This window comes from Heloderma suspectum, chromosome 1 (genome assembly GCF_057233095.1).
Source record: "Heloderma suspectum isolate Gila_16-S chromosome 1, 16-S_ref, whole genome shotgun sequence".
NCBI lineage: Eukaryota > Metazoa > Chordata > Lepidosauria > Squamata > Helodermatidae > Heloderma > Heloderma suspectum.
In genome coordinates, this window is record NC_139458.1 from 123,643,211 (window position 1) to 123,656,828 (window position 13,618).

At 44.8% G+C, this 13,618-nt stretch overlaps 1 protein-coding gene across 1 annotated transcript in view; it reads right to left on the minus strand.

The window, feature by feature from the left end:
- Window positions 1–13,618, minus strand: part of CD81 (CD81 molecule) — a 94,212-nt gene that overhangs the window by 19,394 nt on the left and 61,200 nt on the right. Inside the window, exon 3 of the mRNA XM_084855864.1 lies at window positions 4,202–4,299. Coding sequence (XP_084711990.1) covers window positions 4,202–4,299 — 98 coding nt within the window. The remainder of the gene's footprint in view (window positions 1–4,201; window positions 4,300–13,618) is intronic.

Here is a 13,618-nt window from a genome sequence, read left to right on the forward strand (position 1 = left end):
AGAAGGCCAGGATCTCTTCTTGATCATCCCAGAGTGCAGGACACGGAATAATGGGCTCAAGTTACAGGAAGCCAGATTCCGGCTGAACATCAGGAAAAACTTCCTGAGTGTCAGAGCAATACGGCAATGGAACCAATTACCTGGGGAGGTGGTGGGCTCTCCCACACTGGAGGCCTTCAAGACGAGGCTGGACAGCCATTTGTCAGGGATGCTCTGACTTGGATTCCTGCATTGAGCAGGGGGTTGGACTCGATGGCCTTGTAGGCCCCTTCCAACCCTACTATTCTATGATTCTATGATTCTAAGTCCCGCTGGATTTCATCGATACTGTACGTACGATGAAATCTGGATCCAACCTAGAATATACTGTCTTGAACCCAGGCTTGTGTGAGCAGAATGATACTCACACAAGAGGCTTTCCTGCCCTCTCCTCACCACTGCAGCTCCCTGTGCCTCGCCAACAGCTGATCCTGAGGGTAGGCATGGCACCCCCTCCAGAAGAGTGTAGGATGTGGCAGGGGGGCCTTCGGGGGGGGGATAAAAGGAAGGCAGAGGCACAGTGCACAAGCAGAAGCTCTGTTTGGGGTCACAAAGGGTGTACCTGGGAAGAGGGGGAGAGCACTGTGCAATCCTTGATCTCAGTGACTGCCTTCCAGTGCTGGGACAATGCACTACTGCTAAAACAGAAACAGTCTTGGGAGAAGGCAACATCTAGATCAGCCTTTCCCCAGCCTGGTGCCCTCCAGATATGGTGGATTGCCACTCCCATCATTCCCAGCCAATGGCCATACTGGCTGGGAATGATGAGAGTTGCAATTCAACACATCTGAAGGGCACCAGGCTGGAGTAAGGCTGATCTAAACTCTGCGCAACAAAAGGGTAACAACAACTGCATGTTTATGGTCTGAAAAGGCCCTGGATGACAGTAGAAGAACTAGAAAAGCACCTGAAACTAAGGTGCTTCAGGATTAACTTTGCTGAAGAAGTGGATCTTGAAGAGGGACTTCCATGGGTCAGAAAGGGAGGGTGGCCTAAGAAAGAAAGAAGGAAGGAAGGAAGGAAGGAAGGAAGGAAGGAAGGAAGGAAGGAAGGAAGATGAGGGGTTTTATGGTCTAGCAGGACCTCAGCTGTGATGCCCCAAACACTGGAGTACTGTCTTTGAACACAAAGGGTGAAGCTACTCCAGGTGTCCATGGCAAAATACACAGGGATGTGAGAGCTTAGACTGGATAGGGGGGTCGGGCTGTGCTGGCCCCGCCCCCCCTCCACATGTGCACCAACCCCTTCCCTTCCCTCCTTGACCTTCCCACATTGAGCAGGGAGATGTGAAGAGGGTCTTTACTCACATTCCACTGAACTCAAGGAAAACTCTGAGTGACTGGGAACCTTGCTCTATCAGAGTTGCCAACTGCAGGTCAAACACCCCTTCAGATCATGCCATTCAACATGGGAAGGTTGCGGACTGAAGGGGCCGGGGGCTGGCATGCACAGGGAAGCAGGGGATGGGGCCAGCATGTGCTCCCCTGGCCCCCTCCCAGTTTAAGCCCTCACACATTCAGATGGACATGTGAACGGGGTTTGATGTTGTCTGGTATCCAATTTTTGCAGTTTTAGAGGTTTTTAAATTGCCTTTTCTCTCCTTTGGGGAAAAAATCTGAATGAATGAAGCCAGCCAGCCTTCCATGTTCTTCTATAGGCTTCTTACACATTCTTAATCTGGATTACTGAGTCCACAAGAAAATGACCACCCCAGATTCTGTCAAGACACTCCGGGGTGAAAATTAAAGATCTCCCCTAGAGATACCCCCCGCAATTATACATACTTGGCTACTCCCTCCTGAATAAGGAACACAGTGGCACTGTGTTTATCACCCATAGTCTTTACATGGGAATCACACAATTCTTTAGTATAAACTGGGACCAAATACGTTACAGATGTGTTCTGTAATTTTATTCTCTTTTCCCATTCCTCCGAAACACAAATTACTAGCTAAGGGGAACATGTAAATGGCACCTTGATGAGCATGCAATCAAGCAATGTTCCAGCTTCAAATATCTGGGGGTACAATTTTCCTCAAATGGCAGCTGGAAACTCCACATAGAGGCAGTAAAGCTTGCCACCTGGAGGACTGCTAGAACAAACTTGTCTTTCTGATGGCGCAGTGGTGGTTCTCTGGTGGGCCCAGCCTTGGAAATATACTTAGCTAAAGTGCTTCCCCAACTTCTGTACGGTGCGGAGATATGGGGTCAGGGTCATGCCCCAGCCGCTGAGTCCATTCAAAATAAATTCCTGAGAGAGCTGCTGGCACTCCCTCCGGGTGTCCCTTCTTCCCTGCTAACATTGGAAGCTGGGATTATGTCTACCAAAGCAAGAATAGACAAAGCCCTCATCCTTCACAGCAAAAGACTACTGAGCAGGGATGGCGGAGAAATCTGCCACGGACTCCAATGAGTCCATGGCGGAACGGATTGCTCCCCCCCCCCGCCACCCCGCGAAGTCCGGTAGGGATGGACCTACCTGGCGCCGTCCGTCCGGGTCCATCTGCTGCTGTCCGCAGCCATCCACTGCCGGGCTGTAGATGCAAATGGTGTCCGTCGAAGCGGACACCATTTGCGTCCCTGCCCTTGGCTGTGATAGGCTACGTAAATATTTATGTAGCCTATCACGGCCAAGAGCAGGGACACAAATAGTGTAGCAGATGCCATTTGCGTCCCTGCTCTTTTCGTGATTGGCTACGTAAATATTTACATAGCCTATCAAGGCCAAGGGCAGGGACGCAAATGGCATCCACTATGCCATTTGCGTCCCTGCTCTTGGCCGTAATAGGCTATGTAAGTATTTACGTAGCCTATCACGGCCAAGGGCAGGGACGCAAATGGACGCCATTTGCGTGGCAGTGGCCAGACGTCCAGCTGTGGACGGGCCCACCCAGCGGCTCCGCAGACTTGCCGCGGAGTGGAGCCGGCCAGGAAGGATTCCAGGGGGAGGGACGGATCGCCTCCCCTCCCCCAGCAGATGCCCCAGACTGGATGGGTGAGTGGGGTTTGTACACCCCTACTACTGAGCTCCACTGATGGAAATTTGGCAAAACAAAGCTTTCTTGAGCAAACTGACAAGGGTGGTTAGGCCCAGTGTTCGCTAGTGCTGTCTCAGGCCTATTTTCAGGATCCCCGCAATTCCCTAACTAACTTGGATAAGCAGAGCATTAAAGACAGAATTTTCAAAGCAGATTGCCATGAAACTATTCTGGCTAGCCAACACCAGCCTTCTCATCATGATTCATTTTTTTCAAGAGAGGACAATATTTTCAACAGTATTTCCAGGATTTAACTTTTGTAGTTCTCAGAAAGGCTTTTATAGCCCTTCATTTTCAAACCATGCCAAATGCTTATTTGGATGGGGAGTACAATGGGATCCCTTTGGCTCAGTGGACTTCTGTTTGTGGCTCTGGCAAAGTTGAGGTTATAGTACATTATCGCCTTCATTGCCCCTTGTATGAGGAACCCAGGACCTGCTTTTGGGGGCACTTTCTGAAAAGTAGAGCTGCTAGGTCTCCTGTGGAAATCAGATGTGATCTACTGGCAGACGATAACAAATGTATTACAATGAGGGTCGCATCTTTTGCAGTAGCAGCTCAAAAAATCTGTCATAACCTTTTAATGACATCTGCTGTGAATTGCCAAGGAGATAATTTATTATAACCTAAAGCTGCATAAGCTTGTCCAGTTTGTTCATTGGGTATACTTCTGTTATATAACACTGGGTTTTTTTTATTCTCAGTGCCAGTTTTTAATGAACTTATTTGTTTTAATGTTTGTATGGTTATTCTGTTTTATTGTGGCCCGATCTTAGCATTTTTACTTTCTTATTTTCTGTTTTTTTGTACCCCCCCCCCCCCCAATTCTGCTTTTAGGTATTCAGTATTTGATGTTTTCGCTTTGGGCTTATGTTATATATAGCTGTATTGTAATTTGTATTTGTAAAGGCCTTTGTGCTATGGACAAATAATAAACAATATGAAATGAGCTAAAGGGGACCAAAACTACTCTTAAACTGCAGAGATGACTACGCTTTCAGTGGCATCTGTGACCCATGTGAACATCAACTCTTTTCTACTGTCAAGTACCCTTTTGATCTATGAAGATCGTAAGGCGAAATGCTTGGAAAATGTTAACATGAAAAATAAAACAGGTCTCTTACTGTTCCCAGAAGGCACTGTGACTCCTGGATAGCACCATAGCATCCCAGGAAACCCACGAACATCATCACTGCTCCAACAGCAATCAGGATGTAGATTCCTGCAGAGGAAGGCAAAAGGCAGGTGGATGAGATATACCCTGCAATGCATTTAAGAAGCCTAGGTTCTTATGAATAGTAGATTAGAATACGGGGTAGTCAATGCTCGGTGGTGGGGAAAGCATACATTTAAGTTCAGAGTGTAAATAAGAAATCTGCTGGATCAGACTAAAGGTCTACATTGGTCTAGCATTCTGTTTCCAAAAGTAGCCAGCCAAATCATCATAGTCAGATGTATCCTGTCTCTGAATACAGAAGTTCTTTTTTGTTATAATTGCCAATACATGTATTTTTCATAAATTTGTCAAATGCCTTTTTAAAGGCATCTGAGCAAGTGGCAGTGAATTCCATAAGTCAGTTATGAATTGTAGAGTTGGGAGGGAACCCCGCCTTTAAAAAAATCAATGAAATTCATGAATTATAGTACTAAACAAGAGACACATACAGTCAGGGCCAGAAATATTGGGACAAGGATAACTGTTTGGGCAGTTGGCCTCTGTACACCACCACATTGAAGTTGAAAGGAAACACACCCAGATGGGAGTGAAGTCAGGACTTTCAGCTGTAATTCAAGGGGTTTGACAAAAGTGGGGCACTAGCTATTCAGGAGGGACAGCCAGTAGCATACACACACACCCATCATTGGTGGCTCATAAGTAATGGAACAAATGGCTAACAAGCAGCTGCATGGCCAGGTGTGGCCTGTTTCCTGGGTACCCCATGACCAATCAAGCAGATAAAAGGCCTGGAGGTGATTCTGAGTGTTACATTTGCATTTGGAAGCTGTTCACTGCAACTCCCAACATGAGGTCCAAAGAGGTGTCCATGCGAATGAAGGAGGCCATCATTAGGCTTAGGAAACAACATAAACCCATCAGAGAGATAGCAAAAACATTGGGAGTGGCCAGCACAACAGTTTGGAACATCCTGAAAAAGAAGGAATTAACTGGCAAGCTCAGCAACAGCAAAAGGCCTGGAAGACCATGGAAAACAACTCAAGTAGATGACCGCAGAAAGCTGCTCATGGTGAAGAGGAACCCTTTTACAACATCTAGCCAGGTCAGGAATGCTCTTGAGGAAGTAGGCACGTCATTGTCAACATCTACAGTCAAGAGATGGCTTGATGAATGTAAATACAGAGGCTTCACAACAAGGTGCAAACCACTGGTAACGCTCAAGAACCAAAAGGCCAGATTAGCCTTTGCCAGCAAACACCTAAAAAAGCCTGCCCAGTTCTGGAATAAGATTCTTTGGACTGATGAAACCAAGATGAACTTGTACCAGAATGATGGGAAGAGAAAAGTATGGAGAAGGAAAGGAACAGCTCATGATCCAAAGCATACCACAACATCTGTCAACCATGTTGGAGGCAGTGTTATGGCATGGGCATGCATGGCTGCCAATGGAGCTGGGTCACTGGTGTTTATGGATGACCTGACTGCTGATCAAAGCAGCAGGATGAATTCTGAAGTGTATAGGGCTATACTTTCTGCTCAGATTCAGCCGAGTGCTGCCAAACTGATAGGACGCTGCTTCATATTGCAGATGGATAATGACCCAAAACATACAGCAAAAGCTACCCAAGAGTTTCTCCAGGCAAAGAAGTGGGGTGTTCTTCAATGGCCAAGTCAGTCACCTGATCTCAACCCAATAGAGCATGCTTTTCACTCATGGAAGACAAGACTGAAGGCAGAAAGACCCACAAACAAGCAGCAGCTGAAGGCAGCTGCAGTAAAGGCCTGTCAAAGCAACTCGAGGGAGGAAACTCAGCATTTGGTCATGTCCATGGGTTCCAGACTTCAAGCAGTCATTGACTGCAAAGGATTTTCATCCAGGTATTAAAGGCAATCCTTAAGTTTGAAATGATGTTGGTTTGTTCCACTACTTATGAGCCACCAACGATGGGTGTGTGTGTATGCCACTGGCTGTACGTCCTGAATGGTTAGTGCCCCACTTTTGTCACACCCCTTGAATTACAGCTGAAAGTCCTGACTTCACTCCCATCTGGGTGTGTTTCCTTTCAACTTCAATGTGGTGGTGTACAGAGGCCAACTGCCCAAACAGTTATCCTTGTTCCAATATTTCTGGCCCTGACTGTAGATAATCACAAACTAGACCAGAGTTGCTGCTTCCATTGGGAAACATTTATACAATGTTTCTCTTTCTAGACACATTTACTGGGGACACAATATATAGCCCAAATACACTTGTACAGCAATGGCTATGGTAATATTAAGATGATATTTTGGGATGTTGGACAGCTGTGGCTTCCTTGCATAATCAGAGGCAGACACATCAGGGGTTTGCCTCTGATGGCAGGGTTAAGATGCACAAGCTGCAGGGTTAAGATGCAGAAGTGTCACTTACAGTTTCCCTGACAGTTTTGTGATTTTCCCTCCCAGTACAGCTTAGGACAAACTTGCATGATTAAGCTTATTTCTTGTATTCCAGTCTCCTTTGTTATGGTATCTCTTCCTTGTTCCTGCTTATGACAAATATTCTAACACAGGGGTGGGATATCTGTGGTCTTGCACATGTTGTTGGACATCAACTCTCATGAGCCCCAGTCAGCATGGCCAATGGGCAGGGATGATGGTAGTTGTAGTCCAGAAGCATCTGGAGAGCCATTGGTTCCCCACCCGCTCTAAAATGTATGATGGTGGCTAAATGTGTACAGGTTCAAGTACAGAAGATCCTGGCCAGAGATTGGACTAAGCTAGGGGTAGGCAACTTGGTGTTCTCTGGTTTTGGACTACAACTCTCATAAGTCCCAGCCAGCATAGCCAATGGTTAGGGATTGGGAATGGTAATCCAAAACAACTGGAGGGTATCTGGTTGTCTGCCCTTAGACTAAACAATCTTCAGGTCATTCCCAGCCCAGCTATGCTATGCTATTCTATTCATAGACATAGTTGGGTAATACCTTTATTAAGACCAACCGAAACTGGTGGGTGTAACAGGTATCATACTGCACCTAGCAATGCATTCTAGAGGACAGAAGCAATGGCCGCTCTCCATTTCTGAAAACATAACAGGCCAGCTGCTAACACAGATCTTCCTCTTGCCTTGGGCAAAACTCACAGGCTTCTGAATTGGCATAGAGCAGAATTACAGAGAAACGTGACAGTCAAATATTAAGATGATATTTTGGGATGCTGGACAGCTGTGGCTTTCTAGCATGATCAGATGTGGGCACATCAGAGGTTTGCCTCTGATGGCAGGGTTATGATGCACAAGTTGCATCTTAACCCTGCAACTTAGTAAAGCCAGAGATTGATTTTAGTTCACAATTTGGCTTTAATTAACTTTTTTTTCTTAACCTAGCGCATCACCTATTCTGATACCTGCTTCACCTACGCATGACTACTTCATTCAATCTGCAAATCTCCATTTTGAGACTGGGTCTAAAACTGTGTACGTTGTGACTGCAACATCTGGCCAAATTTGTTTGGGGGCTTTACTAGTAATTTACTACTAATTTTTGTACCCGCTAGCCTGATGAGGAGTTGTGCAAAATTCAAAAGCTTGCACACTTAAGAACATAAATTATTTTTGGTTGGTCCTAATAAAGGTAATTCCTAACTCTGGATTTTTTATTGTTTCCCCCCTCAAGTAACAACATGGCTACCACTGTTTTATTCATAGACATATTTTCAGTACAAGGAGTTAGAAAGTTGAACCAAACTAGACATGAAGTTAAATGTATCTTTGCATGAAATATGCAGGTTTTTAAAAAAACACAGATAGTGTTAGCTGGGGTGGGGCTGATAATTATGGGAATCACAGCAGGTGGGTGTGTGGGTGGTGGGGTATTTAACCTTTTCCTCCCCTGCTGCAGTCTTGAGGAAAATCCTGCCTCTGGAGGTGCTCTTGGCTCATAGGCGGAGTCGCCCATGAGGAAGCTAGCGTGTTTGTTGTTGTTTATTCGGTCAGTCGCTTCCGACTCTTCGTGACTTCATGGACCAGCCCACGCCAGAGCTTCCTGTCGGCCGTCGCCACCCCCAGCTCCCCCAAGGTCGAGTCTGTCACCTCCAGAATATCATCCATCCATCTGGCCCTTGGTCGGCCCCTCTTCCTTTTGCCTTCCACTTTCCCTAGCATCAGCATCTTCTCCAGGGTATCCTGTCTTCTCATGATGTGGCCGAAGTACTTCAGTTTTGCCTTTAAGATCCTTCCCTCAAGTGAGCAGTCTGGCTTTCTGTCCTGGAGTATGGAGTGGTTTGATCTTCTTGCAGTCCAAGGCACTCTCAGAATTTTCCTGCAGCACCACAGTTCAAAAGCATCGATCTTCCTTTGCTCAGCCTTCCTTATGGTCCAGCTCTCGCAGCCATAGGTTACTACGGGGAATACCATTGCTTTAACTATGCGGACCTTTGTTGTCAGTGTGATATCTCTGCTCTTAACTATTTTATCAAGATTTGTCATTGCTCTCCTTCCAAGAAGTAAACGTCTTCTGATTTCATGGCTGCAGTCAGCGTCTGCAGTAATCTTTGTGCCTAGAAAGACAAAGTCTGTCACTGCCTCCACGTTTTCTCCCTCTATTTGCCAGTTATCAATCAAGCTGGTTGCCATAATCTTGGTTTTTCTGAGGTTTAACTGCAACCCAGCTTCTGCACTTTCTTCTTTCACCTTCGTCATGAGGCTCCTCCGCTCCTCCTCGCTTTCAGCCATCAAAGTGGTATCATCTGCATATCTGAGATTGTTAATGTTTCTTCCAGCGATTTTAACTCCAGCCTTGGATTCAACAAGCCCAGCACGTTGCATGATGTGTTCTGCGTACAGGTTGAATAGGTAGGGTGAGAGTATACAACCCTGCCGTACTCCTTTCCCAATCTTAAACCAGTCCGTTGTTCTTACCGTTGCTACTTGGTCGTTATACAGATTCCTCAGGAGGCAGACAAGATGACTTGGTATTCCCATACCACCAAGAACTTGCCACAATTTATTATGATCCACACAGTCAAAGGCTTTAGAATAGTCAATAAAACAGAAATAGATGTTTTTCTGAAACTCCCTGGCTTTCTCCATTATCCAGCGGATATTGGCAATTTGGTCTCTAGTTCCTCTGCCTTTCCGAAACCCAGCTTGTACATCTGGCAATTCTCGTTCCATGAATTGCTGGAATCTACCTTGCAAGATCTTAAGCATTACCTTACTGGCATGTGAAATAAGTGCCACTGTTCGATAGCTGGAACATTCTTTGGTGCTTCCCTTTTTTGGTATGGGGATATAGGTTGATTTTTTCCAATCTGTTGGCCATTCTTGTGTTTTCCAAATTTGCTGGCAAATGGCATGCATCACCTTGACAGCATCAGCTAGCGTGTTATGAGAGATAAAAATGAAATGGTCCGATGCATAATAATGTTCCTATTTCACGATGTTGCTATCGTTCACTGTGTAGCTATGTTACTATTGACTCAATCAAAAGGCACGATGCTTTGTTGTGGAAAAGATGGGAGTTTTATACTGTGCCCTAAACTAACCATGCAACATTAAAAGGACTACTGTAAAAATACACATGGAGGTTCTAAAAAGAGAAATCCTCAGAACTCTCAGTGCACTGTTAACTGTTGACAATGGCATTGTCAGATTTATCTTGTTTCAACAGAATGTCAACCATGAAGAAAGCCAGTTTCTTATAGAAAATGCTAAAAAAAAAGAAGAACCCGCCATAAACTGACCCACTGCCAAGCACTTCATACAACTGGTGGAGAAGTGGAACTGGTGGCTACTGTAAAACACAAGGATACAATATAACTTTACAGTAATATAAACCTGATGTCTTGTTATAAAACAGAGATGACTTTCCATAATATTGTTGTGAAGTAACGTTCTTCAGAGAGAAAGGGACTCCGCTCTGAATCTAGGATAGAATCAAGATGGGAAATGGCAACCAGCCAAAATGAACTGGGGGAACTGAAGATTTTAAGGGGGCCAAGAGACAAAGATCTCATAGGAAAGGCATAAACACATTGTGTCAGGTAGACGGGCAGGAGGCCAGAAGAGACACCAGAAACCCTACAAAAAGGCTTTATTTGAAAGCTTTCACAAGCTATACAATTACTATTTTGGAGTGCAGGGCTGGGGAGGGGGGGTCTCTTAAAGAAGAAACACACGATTTTTAGATTCCAGACAGAAGCTCATTTCTCAGCACTAATAGGAGAACAGGTAGAACCGCTCTTGTATCAGACTGTGGGGAAACAAGGAGCAGATTTACTTTATTTCATTTTTTTTTGAGGTTTCTAAGTAGCCACTTGCCTAGAAGCCAAAAACATCACCAGGCAGAGAAGCTTTTTTAAAAAATATAAGAGTTGCCCTTTAGACCTGCGATGTGTCTTTTCATTTATTTGTTATATTTGTAACCTTTGCTTCCTCCAAAGCAACTCTCAGCAGAATATATGGGTTCATGTATAACTCTTGCAATAACTTTGCGAGGAAGGTCCATCTGAGAAATAACACAGTTGCTTCAAGCTGCCTAGGGAGCTTCACAGCTGAGTAGGGATTTCAAGCCAGCTTTGCCACATCTAAGCCACTGCACCACACTGACTCTATACCTACTTATTGAGAGGTTAAAGCAAAGGACCCATTACCATTCCTGATGGGCAAAGTAGAAAAGGGCTGTTATCAGCCATCCACGGATCCTCTTCACTAAATCTGCCTGTATCCCATCCTCATCAGGACTGGATTTTCTCTGATTAAGAGGGGTGAGGATGGAGCTATACTTGCACACTCCCTGTGCAAGGTTTTGGAACTAGAATGCTAAATATGACTGGACTGAGGCACCTTCTGGGTACACGGGTGGGGGGAGAATGACTAAAGGCCATAGTTAAGGGCTGAGAATGGTGCTAAAGAACAGTGACCTGGGTGGGCATTTCAGCCATCAATCTAGGCATCAGGACAGGTAATGGGGGGTTATTTATTGGAATCATCCTGATGGGAATTATTTGGTATCGCTGCCTCCTGTTAGAAAGGCAGTTTAGCAGAGAAAAAACAAAAAGCAGAACAGAATGAGCGTTTACCAGTCCCACATGCACACAAGGCTAAAAGAAGAGGAGACCACACCCTTCTTCAGTGAAGAAAAGATAAAATAGTTTACTCACAATTTATTGCACAAAAATGCACGTACAACATATAGTTTCAAACACAGTTTGTTCAGTTCATTTGTTTGTGTTCTATAACACTGGCAGGAAAGAGAGCAAACACCTGTGCTCCCAGGAATGGAGAAGGTCAGAGAGAGAGAGGGGAGGGGGAGGAGCAAAATCACAGGAAAACACATTATAGGTTATAAAGATCCTAAGGCTAGCTGTGGCCTAAATTCCCACGAACTAACTGCAACACTGCCCCCTTCCAGTAAGTTGCAGATGAGGTTGCAATATTCCCAACACATCCAACATGGTTTATGGAAAAAAGGGAGGCCTGAACACCATGAGCAAAAGAATCCTGCATTTATTTTCAAACGAAAAACTAATTCTCAGGACTCCACATTCTGTCCTGGATGAACTCTTAACACTGCAGTCCCTGCAATATGCATGTCTAATCAGAAGCAAGTCCTATGGAGTCCAGTGGTATGTAGGGATGTGCAAATCAGCAAAACTAGAGTTCTCCAAATTCCATCTTCAAGCTCCTTCCAGCTCAAACCTGTATCAGATTGTGAGCTTTGTTTTTTTTTCTTTTCGGATAAAAATCTGTGTGTATTCTCGTGCATATTTTTCCAAATGTACATATCAAGTGTGTACATCTTTGAATGCATTCTTCTCCCATTGATTAACGTGTAGTTGTGTGCGTTTTCAAAAGTATGCATTTTTTCATGCAGATCTTTCAAATGTAAGCATGCCCTTGAACACACTGTGGGGGCAGTCTGTGAATCACAATGCAAGCTCAGAAATGTATGGATTTCACCCACAGACTGCGTCTGAGTCTGTGTTTGGGCCGCAAAGTGCAAACTGGGTAAATCCTGATCAAAAACGAACTGAAACAAATTTCTCAGAACTGTAATGTTATGTGCAAGTAGAATTGCAGCCTTAAGCAGGCTGGATGGGTGTCCAATTACTCTTTCACCAGCCCCACTATCTGAGGTTCTTTCCAGATATGAGCACTTCCAACGAGTGTACAATATGGGGGCCGGTGCTATAATTAGTACGCTGCATAGTGCAATGCAGCTCTTTGTGCCACTCTATACAAAATGGCTATTGGCCATCATCCAGTCTACTTGCCATCCTGATTAGACAACTCTGCAGTGCCTCAGGTAGGAGCCTTCTCTAGCCATTCTCTTGGGACTCTGTAACCAGAAATACCAGGGCCATGTGTCAGCATGCCATGCCATGGCTGTAACATTTAAGTTCTTCAACTGATGCACAAGCTTTAATGCACAGTTAAATCTACTGTGGCCTCCGCCATATGAATGAGCTCCCAAGACAGGCAGGTCAAAATTCCCTCTAGCTGGATGGCCACAGTTTGAGCTGGATTTCTGAAGGATGATTGACTTGAGTTACACATATTGGAAAGGCATCAGTCTGTAGGCCTCCCAAATCTTCTGCAAAATTCACAGAAGACAAGAATCCAGGAAGCATTCTAGAGGAATTTCCCGAAAACAATGTACTGCTGTGTTTTAAATGCATTCATTTTTATTTTATGTTTGAAGTAAGATTCTGTTTTTAATCTGGATTTTACTGTTAGCTGCATCTTGAGTGCCATTTCTTGGCAGAAAGGTGGGTTATAAATTAAGGGCACAATCCTATGCACGTTTAGACAGAAAAATGTCCTACAACTCCTAGCATTCCCCTGGCTGGCTGGGGAATATTGGGACCTGTATGACTTTTTTCTGTCTAAACTTGCATAGGATTGTGCCCTAAATTAATAAATACGTGACCCCCCCCATATTTGAATTTCTCAGCTGGAACTAAGGAGAGTGGAAACTGTTTATCACAAGAAGTGGGAGGGACATGGTGACAGTGCAATGGAGAGCAAGAAAGAGAAGTGCGATAAGTTATCACTGAACTGTAGTCAGGAAGCAATAAAATCACTGAGATGCCTTTGGGAGAAAAGCCACATTCCTTCTAAGAAACAGATAGGCAGCCTTTATTAAGTTGCTCTTTGTCCATGACAGCCAGAGCCAAACAGACAACTGGAGGAGACCCACAGAGTGGGACTATTCTATACAATTTACTTAAAACACACACACACAAGAACAACGAACCTTCCAGGCGGACAATGATCCTCTGTATCTGACCAGACTTCATTTCAGCAAATTAACAGCTCCTTTTAAGAAAAGGGAGCACCATCGATTTCTAATAGCAGGCAATGGAGCACTGAAGCCTGCGC